The sequence below is a fragment of the Aulonocara stuartgranti genome, assembly GCF_965226115.1.
Source record: "Aulonocara stuartgranti genome assembly, chromosome: 13".
In the NCBI taxonomy this organism is placed as follows: Eukaryota; Metazoa; Chordata; class Actinopteri; order Cichliformes; family Cichlidae; genus Aulonocara; species Aulonocara stuartgranti.
Window position 1 is genome coordinate 20,381,073 of NC_138949.1, and position 15,578 is coordinate 20,396,650.

The following is a 15,578-nucleotide window of genomic DNA, read 5'->3' on the forward strand; positions in this document are numbered from 1 at the left end:
GTTATTCTGATAATTCTGTTGACTGGGTTACTATCTGTCAGCGGATGTGTGTCTGTCTCCTGCATTTTCTTTCTCTTGCTTTTCCGTTGCTGTTTGCTCTGATCATATTACTTTTGGCCATGTGGAATTAAATGTTGGCAGTGATTTGGCCATTACTTTCTCAGTTTGAAATCCCCACTGTGACCACACATTACTTTAGTATTGCCGCAGATTAAATATTGGTAGTTAAGTGTTGCATGAAGGTGTTCAAATGAGTTTTAATGTATAAACCATACTGTAAGTTTATTAGGATAAGCTAGCTAAATCTAATACAGTCGAATACAATTCTGCACTACAATAAATCATGTCTTTATGAAGGTTAGACAATAATGTTCAATGCTGATGTAAGCTTTTCTATGCTGCTCTAAGGTATTGTGCAAAAGTCTCGAGCCGCCACTCATTTCTTTATATTTTGCTTCCAAAGAACCAGGCCAGACTTTTTAAAGTGATCTAGGCCAACAATTCTCCAGGCTTTCTAAAGGTCTTTCAGTGTTTTTCTTTGGACATTGACTGCTTCTTTACTGAGTCTTATCTTTTTAATTTCAGAGGAATTGTTTTTTTTTTTGTTTATTTGTTTTAGCCACTTAGCACTGACCTATCAATCTTTCAAACATAAAAAGGCATATATCTTAAAGGATGAATCAGTATTGTCTAGATAACATTTGTTCTATGGTGACAACTTGGCAAAGAACCAATTTGTTCCAATTTTCTTAGCTGAATCTGTGAAAAATGTCAAAGATAACACAGTTTGACTTGCATGAAATATATTTTTTTCAGTAAGGTGAAAAAAAATAGCTATTAAATGAAAACCTAGGCAAGTGTTGGCATAGTGTGCAGTGTGTCCTTAAGAAGAATTGAAGAAACTGGACAAGCGGAGGACAAAAGAGGAAGTACTAGGCTTAAAAAACTACTACAGTTGAACAGTATTTGAAAGTCATGTACTCAAAAATAGGAAAACAAACAAAAGACCTGCCAGAAGACCTGAGAGATGCATCTGTCATTTCAGTTGATTCATCGACTTTTTTCTGAAGTCTTAACAGAAATGATCTCAATAAAAGTGTGGCTGTCAAGGACTGAGTCATTCTTCAGGTAGGGAAACAGGTTGAGGTATGCCAAATTACACAAGAACTGGCAGGTATGAACTGAATGATAAATCCATCTTTGATTCAAATATCAGTATGTATGAAAGAGGTCAGGTAAAACAGTGAGAGTTGAAGTCATCTGTGAAACATAGTGGTGGGTCTGGTATAGTTTAAGGTGGCATTTCAGGCACTGGTGTTGGAAATCTTTTCACAATTGTGGAAATTATGATCACGGAAAAGTATTTTGGTCCAACACACCATGCTGTAGCATGTCTGGAAATACTCTAATTGGCAATGACTGCATTGTTCAGCATGGCAATGAGGTCAAATATAAAAGCATAAAAGATAGAAAAACACATAATGGGCACTATCATTCATGGACTGGCCTCCCCAGAGCCTGGACCTCAGCATTGTAGCAGTGTGATCATCTTGACACGCAATGGAGGAAAACTCAACCAACACAAAAAGAAAAGCTTTGAATGCCCTTCAAGAAACTCAGAGAGTTATTTCTGAAGACAACTTTAAAGAATTCCCAGAAAACCTAAGAGAGTTCAAGCTGTGTAAATAAAGGTGGTCAGACCAAATAATGACTATTGTCTTATATATTCTGTTTTCATGTATGATTGCAAATGCTCCAAAAGACTACTTCACCTATTTTCCATTTTCCATGCAACATATAAAGGAATGTGCAAAGAAATTGTTTTTTTTTGTTTTGTTTTGTTTTTTAACAAAAACAATATCAGACTAGATGTAGCCTGCCTTCACTGCTGCTTCATGCTGTAGTTTTGGCAAAAAAAAGTGAATGAAAACATTTCTAAAAATGCCTAAATCTTCCCTGAGCTGCAGGTTGGGTGGCTAGATTTACCTGATTAGCTTCCGCACTAGCAAGCTTAGAATTCAAAATCACCCCTGACCGGTGCATAAGGATGACAGAACAGACTGTGATAAGGTCAGCACTTGACTGTGAAATGCTCTGCCCTGTCGTCTCTCCTGCTGTTTTTCTGTCTCTATGTTGTTTTCGTAAATGCATCCATTCGGTCCTTTCAGAATGCCGATGCCAGCTATGACTTCAGCAGCAATGACCCGTTCCCATTTCCGCGCTACACAGATGACTGGTTTAACAGGTAAAGCTCGCCCAGACATTGCCTATTTCTATATACACATACTCAGTGTGTTTTTGTGTGCACGTGTGTGCTCTCCCTAGAGTCTGGCAGCTCTCTTCTATTGATTTTCTCTCCACATAGTTCCATTAAGACATAATGGTGTGGTATAAACAGAGCTGTTGTCCAACACAAGAGAATAGAAAACACAATGGCTATTTTTAGCTTCTCACTTGGAGGAGATAAGGTGGATAAAGGCGGACAACCACAAGTCTAGTCTCCTCTCAGGGACAAGTGTTCATGGTGGTGACCTTCTGTCTGATAACGTCTTATCTGCCTCCCAATCACACCAGGGGATCCACTACCACTACAACACATATGGAGCAAAGGAGCAAAGAGAACTATATTCTTTCTCTATCTCTCCTTCTGTACCTCCATCTGCTCAGCTATATCTACATATGTGCAAGTGTCTGTTACATAGAGAAGCGGGTATTTGGGTCTGGTACTGAAGCAGTTGCTGACTGCCGGGCAATACTTGCTGGTTAATCGGCTGGTTGTTATAAATAGCTGCCTGTCTGTAGCAAAGCATGCTGGGAAAGAAGGGTTGACTGCAGTGTCCCTGTGGGGAGTAACGGGATGGAGACATAGACACGCATCACATGACGAACACAAAACGCTGATATGTGCAGTCGTACTCAGACTCATATAAATGCTCTGAAAATGGATGGAAATGTTGCTTTTCCTCAGGCAGATCCATTCTGTTAATTATAATAGATTTATGGCTAAATCTACCCATGCTGTTATCAATATCCTCATTCTAGACACACACAAAGGCAACAATGACAAGGGGTACAATGAATGTGTGAATGCTTAGCTCAGACCTAAACCACAATATATCATTTTCAAATGTATGTAAATGAATGCAAATCATTTTAAGCGCTTTCTTTGCTTTCCGCTGTCACAAGTCACGGCACAAGATGTGCTGGAGAGGTTTCTGCGGCAGCCAACAACAACATCTGTGGTGTGGGAGTCGCCTATAACTCCAAGGTGGCAGGTGTGTGTTATAATAAGCTTGCAGTTTCAACAGAGGAATAACAATGAGGGGACAGCAATGTTAAACACGATGCTGGTGATGTGGTGAAAGCTGGGAGGGTGATTCAGCAAGGGAGATACTAAATGCTTCACCTATAAAATATACTGTAGGGCATTATGGAAGAGTAGAGTTACATTGCTGAAACATGTTAAAATGGTATTTCTCTACTCACAGAAGTAGGAAGATTTAGATTCAACTGAAAAACAGGACAAGAGTCCAGTTTTTGTTTCATTTTGATTTTGATTTTGATTTTTTCGCTTTTTGAGTAACAAATTAGAAATAAGAAAATCAGTACTGACAGCTTGATTTATGTTCTGCTACAAAGCTAACATAAAGATTTGCTTTAAACATTGTTTAGGGTTTACATGCATGAATGCATCATACTTTTTGCACACTATGGATATGCAAAACCTATGCTTTCTTTAATTAGCAAGTAAATTAGTAACTTATACTTACTTTTTGGTATCAACTTGACGGCATCTGTTTGTACCACAAAACTGGAGTCAGACTTTTACTCTTTCAGGTATCAGAATGCTGGACCAGCCATTTATGACTGACATCATTGAGGCATCATCCATCAGTCACATGCCCCAGATTATTGACATCTACAGTGCTAGCTGGGGACCAACTGATGATGGCAAGACAGTGGATGGACCCAGAGAGCTCACATTGCAGGCTATGGCAGACGGCGTGAACAAGGTAAAGGCGCACCTTCACCTTGTGCTGTGAGCTTTAACCTGTGATGGAAATTTATCTTTAAATCTCTTGAATGAAATCTTCATTTTTTTAGTGCCGCCCCCTGTGAAGGTTTTACTCACCCTTGAAGTGGCACTAACAAGTACACAGGGTCTTTTATTACACCAGCTGTAGGGTTTTGAGAAATTGAGTAAAGTCACCTGTTCAAAACTGTAAATGGGTTGTGGTTACCATAAGATTTTCTTTTCATTTTGTTTTTAATTTAATGTTTCAATTAGTTTCTAGAGTATGATTTCATATTCTTTTTATTGTGTTTAGTTTTATTACATTTTCTTTTTTATTACTATTCTTCTAGAATGAGGTGATTTGTCAGGTGCTTATGTTTTACATGTTCATAAGAGACATTAGAATACAAATATATTTAATTACCTTTAATTGACTCACTATCATGTAGGTAGTCTAAAGACTCAATACACACCTTGTTCAACAAAATGCTGTATGATTTGTTTTTGTTTTATCTCAGATTTGTGAGTGCACTTATTTCTGTTTTTAAGTTTAATATTTATTTTATTTCCATTAATTAAAATGTTTAGTGTTTAGTTTTTAATCTAGTTTTAGTCAAAGTCAAAGCATTTGCATGTACGTAACAATTCCAATTACTCTCAAATATACTTTGTGTTTTGTGCCAGTTATCAAATGTAGGCAAATGTAGTTAAACAAGTGCAACTGTGGACAATCTATCGCTCAACTTTAATATGACAGCATTGTACTTATGAGCATTTTAGCAAAGCTTAAAGCATGTAGATTACAATGCAGACTCATAGAGGCCTCACACTCTTTGTCATGTTTTGCTTGAGTGATGCTCATGAGCCAAATTACTCTTTGCGGATGGTGAGGCACAAGTAACTACTATACTAACGCAAAGATGAAAAGGTGATACCTTCAGGGTACCATGCGCTCTACAGTACACTGATGCTGAACTACAGCCAGTGTAGATCAGTGTAGATTTTTTCACTCATCCAAGTGACTTCTTCAGTCTCAGCTGACTGCAGATTTCTCCAACCCTTATGAACAGCACATTTGCATAGTGACTGAAACTAAGACCACTGACTAACAATGGGCCGTGTGGTCAGTTTCCTGATTATTAATATACAAACTGTCAACGACCATTGATCAGTGGCCATGAGTACCATTCACACAAAGTTGGGGAATGGCTGCAATCAAAGCATTGGAAGATGGTGAAAGATGAACCCTTCGGCCCCCTAAAGGGATGGTCTTCCCTCCTTGACTCAAACCAGCATTCCTCCCTGTCCAGGATGCCTTTCTCCAGTTAAACATAATCACCTTTCTGGGATTTCCTTACTGGATGACTGAGCATGCATGAACACACTCCATATTCACTTCCTAGAGACTTACTCTAACCTAACATCTACTACTAACCATTACTCTGACCTTGAAAATAAATAATTTTTCAATTTAGGGCCAGACAACATCAGCAGTGTCTGGACCAAACACACACACAAACACTCACACAGCTGTCATGCTAGTAGTGCCACTGCCAGTTGCTTGCCTGATTAATCATCATGTAGCCAGGTGTGGGTTGGTCTGAAATGACCCTGTCGTAGGCAGGGTAGGTGAGCGGGAGCAAAGCTCACTGTAATGTCTGATCATGTAAACACAACTAATCAAGCAGCCACTCTGCGATCTGCCACTTAGATTCTAATGATCACTTATGTAAGCTATTGTGTAGGCCGAACATGATGTGCATTGTGCACAAAGGGAAACATTTAAAATTAAGAAGCACATTATTTCATATTAACAGCTGAATAAGGCAGCATGGCTTTAATGGAATTAAATACACTGGGTGCTGTTCCAAATGAAAGCACTTTGTTTGGATAGTGCAGGAGACAGATTGCAGAAGGCCTAAAGCACATAGGTGTGCTCAACAACACTCAAACCTCTTTTTGCATTTCAAATAAAAAGAGATAAATAAGCATCATGAAAGGTAGGACATGGCACTCCTCCTCCACTTGATCCTTTGTTCTGTGGGGAAATGGTCGGCCTTTTGTAGAACAGGTGCAGCATTTGGTGAGGAGGATGCTCTCTGCGTGGAGCCACAGTCAGTTGTTTCATGTTTCAAGGCACTCTATCGGTAACAAAGATGTCATTTTACTGTGTTTAAATTTGCAGAATGAGGTGTAGAAAAAAAGACAAAAAAAATGCTGTCATTTTACCTTCCTCGACTGTAGCAATGCCAATTTACATGCTGTAATGGAAAAATAAGAGACAGGACAAAACAGGCTTGTGTGCCTGTGTGAGTTGCCAGTTCTGGTACACAATAGAAATTTCACTGAATTCTTTTGAGTGCTTTCTTTTTTCTTGTTGCTATCATTTGTGCAATCACAAAGTTTTTCATCAATAGCATTGTGTCTTTTTTAATATTACGACCTTCTGATGAGATCTGCCTGCTTTGCATGCTTACAGGCACAGAATATCACAATAAAATTTATTTAGCTCTAGAAATCAATTTATTTTAATACCAGTGGGCTGGACAGCGTGAGCCAGTGGAGTTTATGTGTTTTGCTTAAATGCTATCCTCTGTGTCGATCCTTTAATAATGTAAGATTGTTCATTGACTCCCTGCCAGTTTTCCCCAGATCCTTCTTTCTACTTCACGAAATAATAAAGAAGACAAATAATTAAACAAATAAAAAAAAAAACACCTGCCAAAAGACAGCAGAGTTTTGCCAGCTTTCAGTGGGCAGTGGGTGATTAAGCAGTTTCTTCTAAAGAGCATGCCCGAAGTGACTAAAAGAAATGATTCCAAATAGGAAACCACCACCTGTGACAAGGGAGGTCTGACTGGCCTGTTGTCAGTGAGTAATTGAGAAATATACACAGGAGTCCTGTTATTCAATCATTTAAAGTTCTAAGCGCATTGATATGCATCATAAACTCTCAGATTTCCAATTTTCATTTCACCCAAATGAATTCCAGCGAAAAAGACAAGAACTGTGACACACTTTCATTTCACTGGGATCATGATGATAATGTTGTTTTAGGGGCGCGGAGGGAAAGGCAGCATCTATGTCTGGGCCTCAGGAGATGGTGGTAGCTATGATGACTGTAACTGCGATGGTTATGCCTCAAGTATGTGGACAATCTCCATCAACTCTGCCATCAACGATGGGCGCACTGCTCTGTATGACGAGAGCTGCTCATCCACCCTGGCATCTACATTCAGTAATGGACGGAAGAGGAACCCAGAGGCTGGAGTGGTGAGTGTGCTTGTGTTTTATTTGATCTCAGTGTGCAACACAGTTCTGAAAGAAGAAACAACCTCAAATGTTTGCCGTAATGTCTATCAAATGTTTTGATAGTTCAGGGTCCCTGATCTTTTTCCATTCAAAGATGACTCAAGGCTTGTTTGTGATGTTAAATGCCTTTAAACGATGGCTCTTCTGATTCATAGATGGAACTGTAAATAGCTTTTCAATTCGCCCTGCAGTCAGAAGATACTATGAATGTAACTTATGAAGCTGTCAGTTTCTGATGGAAGAATTGCTCCTCATTGTGACGTACAGCCCAGCATTTAATTGCATAATGGATGTCTGTGTGTTTGTGTGAGTGTGTGTAAGTACAGCTGGCTCAAGCCTATCTGCACATTTACGTGAAGAACAAATACATGACATCTTGGGTTGTTTTAGGATAATCCCAGGATAATAATATATAATAATAATTGCTCTTCTGTCTTCGTATGCACATAAATTGATCAACATCCTATATAACATGCTTGTGAATGAAGCATGCAAAGGCAGCATAAGCGATTATGCAAATCACCTTTGGCTGTTGACAAAGTCATGGATCTTCCCAAGGGTTTCCCCTCTAATTAATGTCAGTCTGTTATCATTTCTAATTAAGCACAAATTAAAATTGAAATCACTGTTTATCCAGAGACATAAACATTTTCTCAATGTGTGTGCACAGCTATTCAGCCAAAGCACCCTGGTCATGCACATCTCTCTATGTCTTTTCATATTTGTGCAGAAACATAATAAAAAGGTTGTTTTGTATCTTGTGCACTCTCACTAACATAATTATAATATATGCAAAGACAATGAAAACACGTTAAATAAAGGATTTCATTGAAAATAGTATAAATACAACATGTCAAGTGCAAAAAATTGAATGCATGAATGTATATATTCTTTTAAAACTTTGTGCTTGTTTTTAATTTGATGCGAGCAATATGGTTCCAAATAGGACAACAGCATGTTTGCCCATGGCTTGCATCACGTGTCACTCTGTAAGTGGGAACCGAGGAGACCAGCCGTTGTAATTTTTCCCATTTTTGGCTTGACGTTTGCTTTTTAAATTTCGTAATGGCTCAGTAACAGGTCTGGAGTTGTGGCTTTCAGACGTCTTGCTAAGCACATGCACAACTGTGTCTATTTCAGACAAAATCACTGTTATTTCATACAATTTTTTTGTCCTTGTTCCCCGTGTCCACAACATTTATTTGTATTTCACAAAGTCCTTTAAAGAAATTCTGTACCGTATATGAAGAAATATTGGATTTTCTTTATGCATATTGAGTTATCTGATTTAATACAACAATTGTTATAACATATTACTGACTTACTATAATGAAATTTTGATTATAACGTTACATCTTTTTGCATATTTGCAACAATGGCAAAATCAACTACACAAAATAAAGATTAAAATTACTTTGATATATATAATTTTTTCACTTGTACTTGAAGAGTGCCTTCTAAAAACAAATTTAAACAATAAAAAATGTTGATTGATTCTACGTATAAAGTTGCCTTTTTGTGATTATTTTAGGCTACTACAGATCTGTACGGGAACTGCACACTGCGTCACTCGGGAACCTCAGCAGCAGCGCCAGAGGCAGCTGGTGTCTTTGCTCTGGCTCTTGAGGCTAAGTATGTACTCTACTGGTCCTTTCAAAGTGCTATAATAATTGCGATTATTGATTTAGACAGACTGTCTGTATAAAAACATAATTAGGTTTCCTTATTCAACTTCACTCTGCTGGAGAAAGTGATAATCACAAGGTATAATTTTAACCATTAGATCTGGACAATCTTCAGTTTGTTTTTAAGTACAACCTCGAGCTTTTGTGTATTTCTGAAGTAATGGCTTTAACGTCCTCTGTCTGTGTGCATCTAAACTCCTTGAGAGCACAAATAATCTCTCCACTTTTCACAGAGTTGCTTATTTATCACAACTGTGAAAAGGAAAAACTGCACTCACTCTAACGCCCACAGAGCACAGACTCAATGTATGTTTGTACCAACGGCACAAATAACCCTGGATCAATGCTCTTTATACCTTAGTGCAAGGCTAAAAGAAATTCAGTTCATTTTCTTTTAAGAGGTCTCAGTACTTTCCCATATATGTCAGATGATACCAAAAAAAACCAAACAAATAAAACAACACTTATTATCTTAGCTTGCTGAAAATATTTCTGTCTGGAGGCTAATCTTTGCAATCTATGGATTCCATTCTTGATGTGTCATACTAAATCTGTCAATCATGCCATTTACACTCCATTACAAGATAGAATTCACTTTATGAGTTTCATTAGTTCTAAAGAAAAGGATCCTTGTGGATCAGAAAGTAATTGAAAACATTTACACTTAAGCAAACCCACCCACACATTATTATGAAACCTGGAGAATTACAGCTTCTATAATCCTCGAGGGGAGACGTTTCCTTTTCTCAGATGCTTCATTTCTCACGTTAAAGGGTGACAAGATTCTCTTGCCTTTAACTAACACCAGATAGTGAAGTTGAGTAAAGAAATGGTGTTTGCTTTGCACACACAATAATGATGTTGCTGTTGGGAGGAGCGGATGCTCACCCTGTCCGGCAGCAAATAACCCACGAGCCTTTTTACTGCCCAAACACACTTGAATCGTGCAGCAGCAGGAGTCAGTGAGTCAGCCAGAACAAAGCTGTCACTACACACAGCCAATATAATGGAGGGAGACACAGACAAAAGCAACCTTCTGCCTCCAAGCATAGACTCTATGATGTTTTAGATAATTGAATTAATTTTAGCAAACCCACGAATCAGAAATGTTTACAAATGTAACATTTGTTTTCTTTTGCTTTTACTACTTGTAACTAAGCTTTCCGTGTTTTTCTAGTTAGCCCTACCACAGCTAACCTACAATGCTGTCTCTTCTCTGTCACTCTTTTTTTCCCCCCTTGCCTATATGTGCACTCATGACTGTCAATCCACAGCCCTAACCTGACATGGAGAGACATGCAGCACCTGTCAGTCCTAACTTCTAAGAGAAACCAGCTCCATGACGAAGTTCACCAGTGGCGAAGGAATGGCGTGGGACTCGAGTTCAATCACCTTTTCGGCTATGGCGTGCTGGATGCTGGTGGCATGGTGAAAATGGCAAAGGAATGGAAAACTGTGCCTGAGCGTTTTCATTGTGTAGCTGGATCCATTCAGGAAGTCCAGTGAGTCACATTTCTACTTATTCTGCATTTTCTTGTGCCCCAAATGCTGCATATTACATATGTACGCTGTATAGTCCACGATCTCAAACTGCTTTTTTACCCAAAAGTTTAAAAGTGAAACCCTGCTGAGTGCAAAAGACACACTCAAATAATTACTGGGTAATCCCAGTATGGCCCAATTCAATAAAACATTGCAAAGGGAGTGTCTACTTCATGATGCTGTAATGTTTGGATTGGGTCATCAGTCTCTGCTGGTCTTGAACCTCTAAAAGATCAACATTGAATACCCTGGTAGAGGAGGAATTACATTTCTAAATTTCATCTTAAATTAAACATCTAAAGTGGTCATATAGATTTGAGCATTTTGTCTAGTGTTGTCTTGTTTTGATTGATAGTGACAGTTTTGCTAATTTTACTTCCCTGGGATGTTTGACCTTCATCGCGAAGAATAACGTATGTGCTCAGTTTACCAGATGACTAATTTATCTGTTAAAGGGAAGTGACTGAGTGCACATCATGAAGTCTGCACTTACTAGAGATGGCACGATACCACTTTTTTATGTCCGATACCGATACCGATATCATAAATTTGGATATCTGCCGATACCGATATGAATCCGATATAGTGTTTTTTAATCAACAAAACTGTTTTTTAAAATATCTTGCTGCATTTTGCAAGTCTGCAAGTTCATACTCAAGTTTAAAACAACAACTACACTAAAGCTATTCTGTTATACCTGTATACAAAAAAAATATTTCATAGTTCAGCAATACTGATCAATCTAATAAACTTAGACCTACACCATCCTCCCTATTCTGGTATTTTAAAGAGTACTTAGCGTAAATATTAAGCAACCTAACTAATAGGGTTCCAACTCCCAGCAACAACAAAAATAAATAAATAAAAAATAGGGAACCACCCCTCACGCTCCACCTCATGATGCTTAATCGACGTAATCAACCTTAATTTGATGCAGTGTGAAAAAAAAATGCACAGAAATCAATTCTTTTTCAAGAAATATTAAATAGATTCAACATCTTTCTTCAACAAAATTGCAGACTGCACAGATGGTACCTTCCCAAAGTAAAAAGTACTATAGCTTACTAGGGTATATATATTAGACTTAATAGTCACTATATACAGTAATTGACTTCTATTCATTTTACATCAAATTAAAACTTTGGGTGTCAGATAATTATTCATTAAAAGCTAGACATTTTAAATGAGAATAAGAAAGAAAAGTATGTCTTTGTGCCCCCTTTTCCCAGTTAATGCCCTATCGGCCCCCCTGGCTAAACTTTGCTAGATCCGCCCCTGCACAGTTACCAGCCGTCAGCTACGTAGAAAAAGATCCTGGTGTAGAAAGTAAGATTAAATAAATTGTAACAACAGCTTATCAAGCTTAAACGTGCTGCTGTTGTTCAGCCGCTGGTTTCCTCTTTCTGGTGCAAAGTGGACCAAAAACAAACTAGAGACACGGACTCGCGACAGAAAAGCCGATCAGCTGATCATTTAAGCAGTTTCACGATTGAAGTAGCAGCCGGAGAGCGAGAGGCAGTCGCTCGTTAAGCTTAATGTGGGAATGCTTTACAAACATTCAGAGATGGACTTACACACTTGCTTTACTTCTCTCGGGGATAACTTTGTCGGAGATGAAATGCCAGGTTGCTAGCAAAGCTCCAAATGCTATCCAGACCACAGGTCCCGCATGCCACAGCCGCTCTATCACGTGACGCATACTGCTCCGACTGCTAACGTTCTGAGGTGAGTTACGGCGTGTTGCAAGTTTTGTGAGGTGCTTTCGTGATATTTAATGGATCGGATTACATTTTTTATTTTTCTCCGATATCCGATCCAGTAATTTAGGTCAGTATCGGACCGATACCGATACGTAATATCGGATCGGTCCATCTCTAGCACTTACCAGAAGGATTTTGTGTCAATACAACTACAGATAGGGGACAAAATAAAGGAAAAGCCTGCAATCGCCTACGGAGAAAGGTGATATGGTGGTTCTCTAAAGCCGTGAGGGTGAGGGGTAGGGGAACTGCTGGCATGGTTTGGGTCCAGATGTGTCATATGTGCGAAGCTTTCCTACAAATCAATACAAAGTTGCTATGGATGATAATTATATTTATCCTATGATGGAACACCTCTGTTCTGCTGGGAGTGGTCTCTTCCAGGATGTCAATACTCCAAACCATAGGATACAAGCAGTCACTGAATGTTTGAGTATGGCAATAATATGAAGTACACAGTGAACTATATCACAACCTAAGCGAGATTTTAACCTGATGTCTAAGGTAACGTTCTACTCCACCACCATTAAAACAACTGCTTTGGTCCTTGTCTCCAGGAGATTCCACGAGACCTTTAAAATTTTGTTGGTTTTCCTTTAATTTGCTAATGTTACCATTACTATTGTTGTTTCCCAGTGTGCACTCACAAGAAATCTATGTCTACAAAATGTCTGGGGAGCATCTTTAGCAACAGAATTACTAAAGCACAGAAGGGAATATGTAACATGCTTAAAACTGCATGCCTGTTACAAGTAACCTTTATGAGTCATATGTCTGAGTGCGTAATCAAGTTGTGGCTACATCAGGAGTTGGCGGGAAGGAGGCAATATAGTTTTTTGGATGGGATTCCTTTAAAATGACTATATCATTCTAAGCATGATGCATTTCTCACATGAAATAATGTTAACTACATCAGTTCGAGCTCTGGCAGCTTCAGTCTCTGCCCTCATATTTCACAGATGCAGCTGTAGTTAATGCATCCTCCCTCTCGTCTTATCCTCACTACATTAGTACATTACCTTTCCCTGTATTTTGTCCATCTACAGCCTTGCTTTCACTTCACTGTGCTTCCAATCTCCATCTCTGTCTTAATTCCTTCCTCTGATTCCCCTGTCCCCACCACTGCACCAGTCACAAGGGTTCTGGTATCCATTCATCTGTCATATCGTAAGGCTTTGAGCTTAAGTGTGCGATGCCTGGTGGTTTCCTCCATCCCTCTTATTTGCTCTAATTAGAGCAACACAAGTAGGCTTGGAGTTCCCTGGAAATGCCATCAATCCTGGCGGAGGTGTACATTTGTGTAGATGTGTGTGACCTAAAGTAATGCTTTAACATGTATTGTGAAAGTGTCAGTGTGTGGGTGAAGATAAAAAGCTGAGTGAATGCAGTCCGTCTTTGTATTTTCTTCCACCATCAACACCCACAGTACCTTATTTCGGTCTCTAATCAGAGCTTCACAGACGATTCAGTCACGACAACATGGTGTGAAAATGTTCCTTTGTGTGCTTGTGTGTGTCTGTGTGTCTGTGTGTCCCTCCCCTGAGTTCAGTGACAGATAAAAAAAAAGAGCATGGTACAGCTTTTATTGCATCCCTGGAGAGACCACATGCAAATGGTGGAAAGAACCTGCTCTCTTATACAGAGTGCTGGTGACTTTACACTGCCATTATTATCTGGATATTTAAGCTTCCAGTGCAAAAAACAAAACAAAACCCCCAAACAAAAAATAACCTATTTTTTACACAGAGATGAAAAAGGTTTTCATATCTCAGGGAAAAATGAGTAGCGGGTGATGTTCATAGGTAAGAAGCTCCAAAAGAAACCTCTCTCTTCTTTTGAGTGGTGTATTGAAAGCTATACTGGCTGTGCCATATTTTTCATCAGTTCACTGTTTCCAAAGCAGCACTGCAGGGTTTTTGCTGCCTCTATTGTGGTAGAGCTATAATTACAACAAGCCCACCTCTGATGATATTGTATCAGCGGAGAAAAGCAATAAACACTAACATCGCCATTCTAGCAAACACACTCTCAGCACTGATCTGATAGCTGCTCGGGCTCGCTGCAGCTTACTTTGCTGGAGGAGAACTTCTCATTATCAGTGGAGCTGGCACACAGTGCCACGCTGTGTGGCAGGTTTGTTTTTAATCTCCACTGGTCCTGCCCTTCAGAGGCATCTCTGTCCCTGCTCCACGGCCGACTGCTGTAATTATTCTTGCATGTTAACTGATAGGCACAATGCAGCTGCTGCATACAAGATCCCCTTTTTAGGTTCATATGCACACGCTGTAATAAAAAAATAAATCACGAGTTAACTCCCCAAGAATAATGCTTTTAAAAATGAAGATGCCAAGAAAAGCTGTTGTAGTACATCCAGACATTAACTACATGTTTTTAAAGAAGTGTTTCTTCTTTACAGTATGGGCTTTTTACATATAACACTTCTAATGTTGATGGAGAAAAAACAAAGCTCTTATATTTGGCTATGTCAAATTTCTTATCACAGGGTGTAACTTGTTGTGCAGTACTGCGCTACGAGCTGTTCTGTTTTTCTGGGAATAGCAATTTACTTAATCAGCTCACCACTGCACTCACCTCGCTGTGCTCTGCATAGCGCCCTATTAATCATTTTTCAAACTGAATGCTGTTCCATGCGTCTCTCTCTCTCAGTTTCTGTGTTTCTTCTCTGCTTCCCTCTCTTCACCCCCTAAACCAGGCCCATTTCCCACTGCTGTGATGTGGCCTTAGCCTCTAATAATGTTATTAAGCCTCTTCACAGCCTTTGGCCACCACCCCTACCCTGCTGTGTTCCCACTCTTTCTTCCCATCACCCAGGGAATTATAAAAGTATGTCTTACCAACCAAAAAGCGACAACACTTGAGAAACCAGCTATCATAGCAAACAGCAAATCTCATGATGAGCCTAGAAATCAGTAGAAATTTTGATCATATGCAATAATAGACGTCTATTAGAATAAAAGCACTGTGTGAGACTTGTAGTAAAAAGGTGCTATGCAACTACCAGTCAATTTAGCAAATAGGGAACACCTGTGAAATTACTGAGTAAGAAGAAATTATGACATCTGTGCTCTAAATTTTGGAAAACAAGCTTTAGACTCATTGCAAACTGGTTACTCCTAGAATATCATGTATGTGGTCTTTTAGTGTTGACCAAAGAGCATATTATTCTCACTGCAACAAAAAAAGTACAGAGTAAATTAATCAGACATGACAGTCATGAATGCTTTTGTGCAATGAGGGAACAAG

General features: G+C 39.0%; 1 protein-coding gene across 1 annotated transcript in view; it reads left to right on the plus strand.

Annotated features, from left to right (window-relative positions):
• The window catches only part of pcsk2 (proprotein convertase subtilisin/kexin type 2), a 29,963-nt gene that overhangs the window by 13,011 nt on the left and 1,374 nt on the right, over positions 1–15,578 (plus strand). Inside the window, exons 6-11 of the mRNA XM_082556329.1 lie at positions 2,169–2,245; positions 3,187–3,275; positions 3,838–4,013; positions 7,073–7,288; positions 8,859–8,959; positions 10,287–10,514. Of these exons, the coding sequence (XP_082412455.1) occupies positions 2,169–2,245; positions 3,187–3,275; positions 3,838–4,013; positions 7,073–7,288; positions 8,859–8,959; positions 10,287–10,514 (887 nt within the window). The remainder of the gene's footprint in view (positions 1–2,168; positions 2,246–3,186; positions 3,276–3,837; positions 4,014–7,072; positions 7,289–8,858; positions 8,960–10,286; positions 10,515–15,578) is intronic.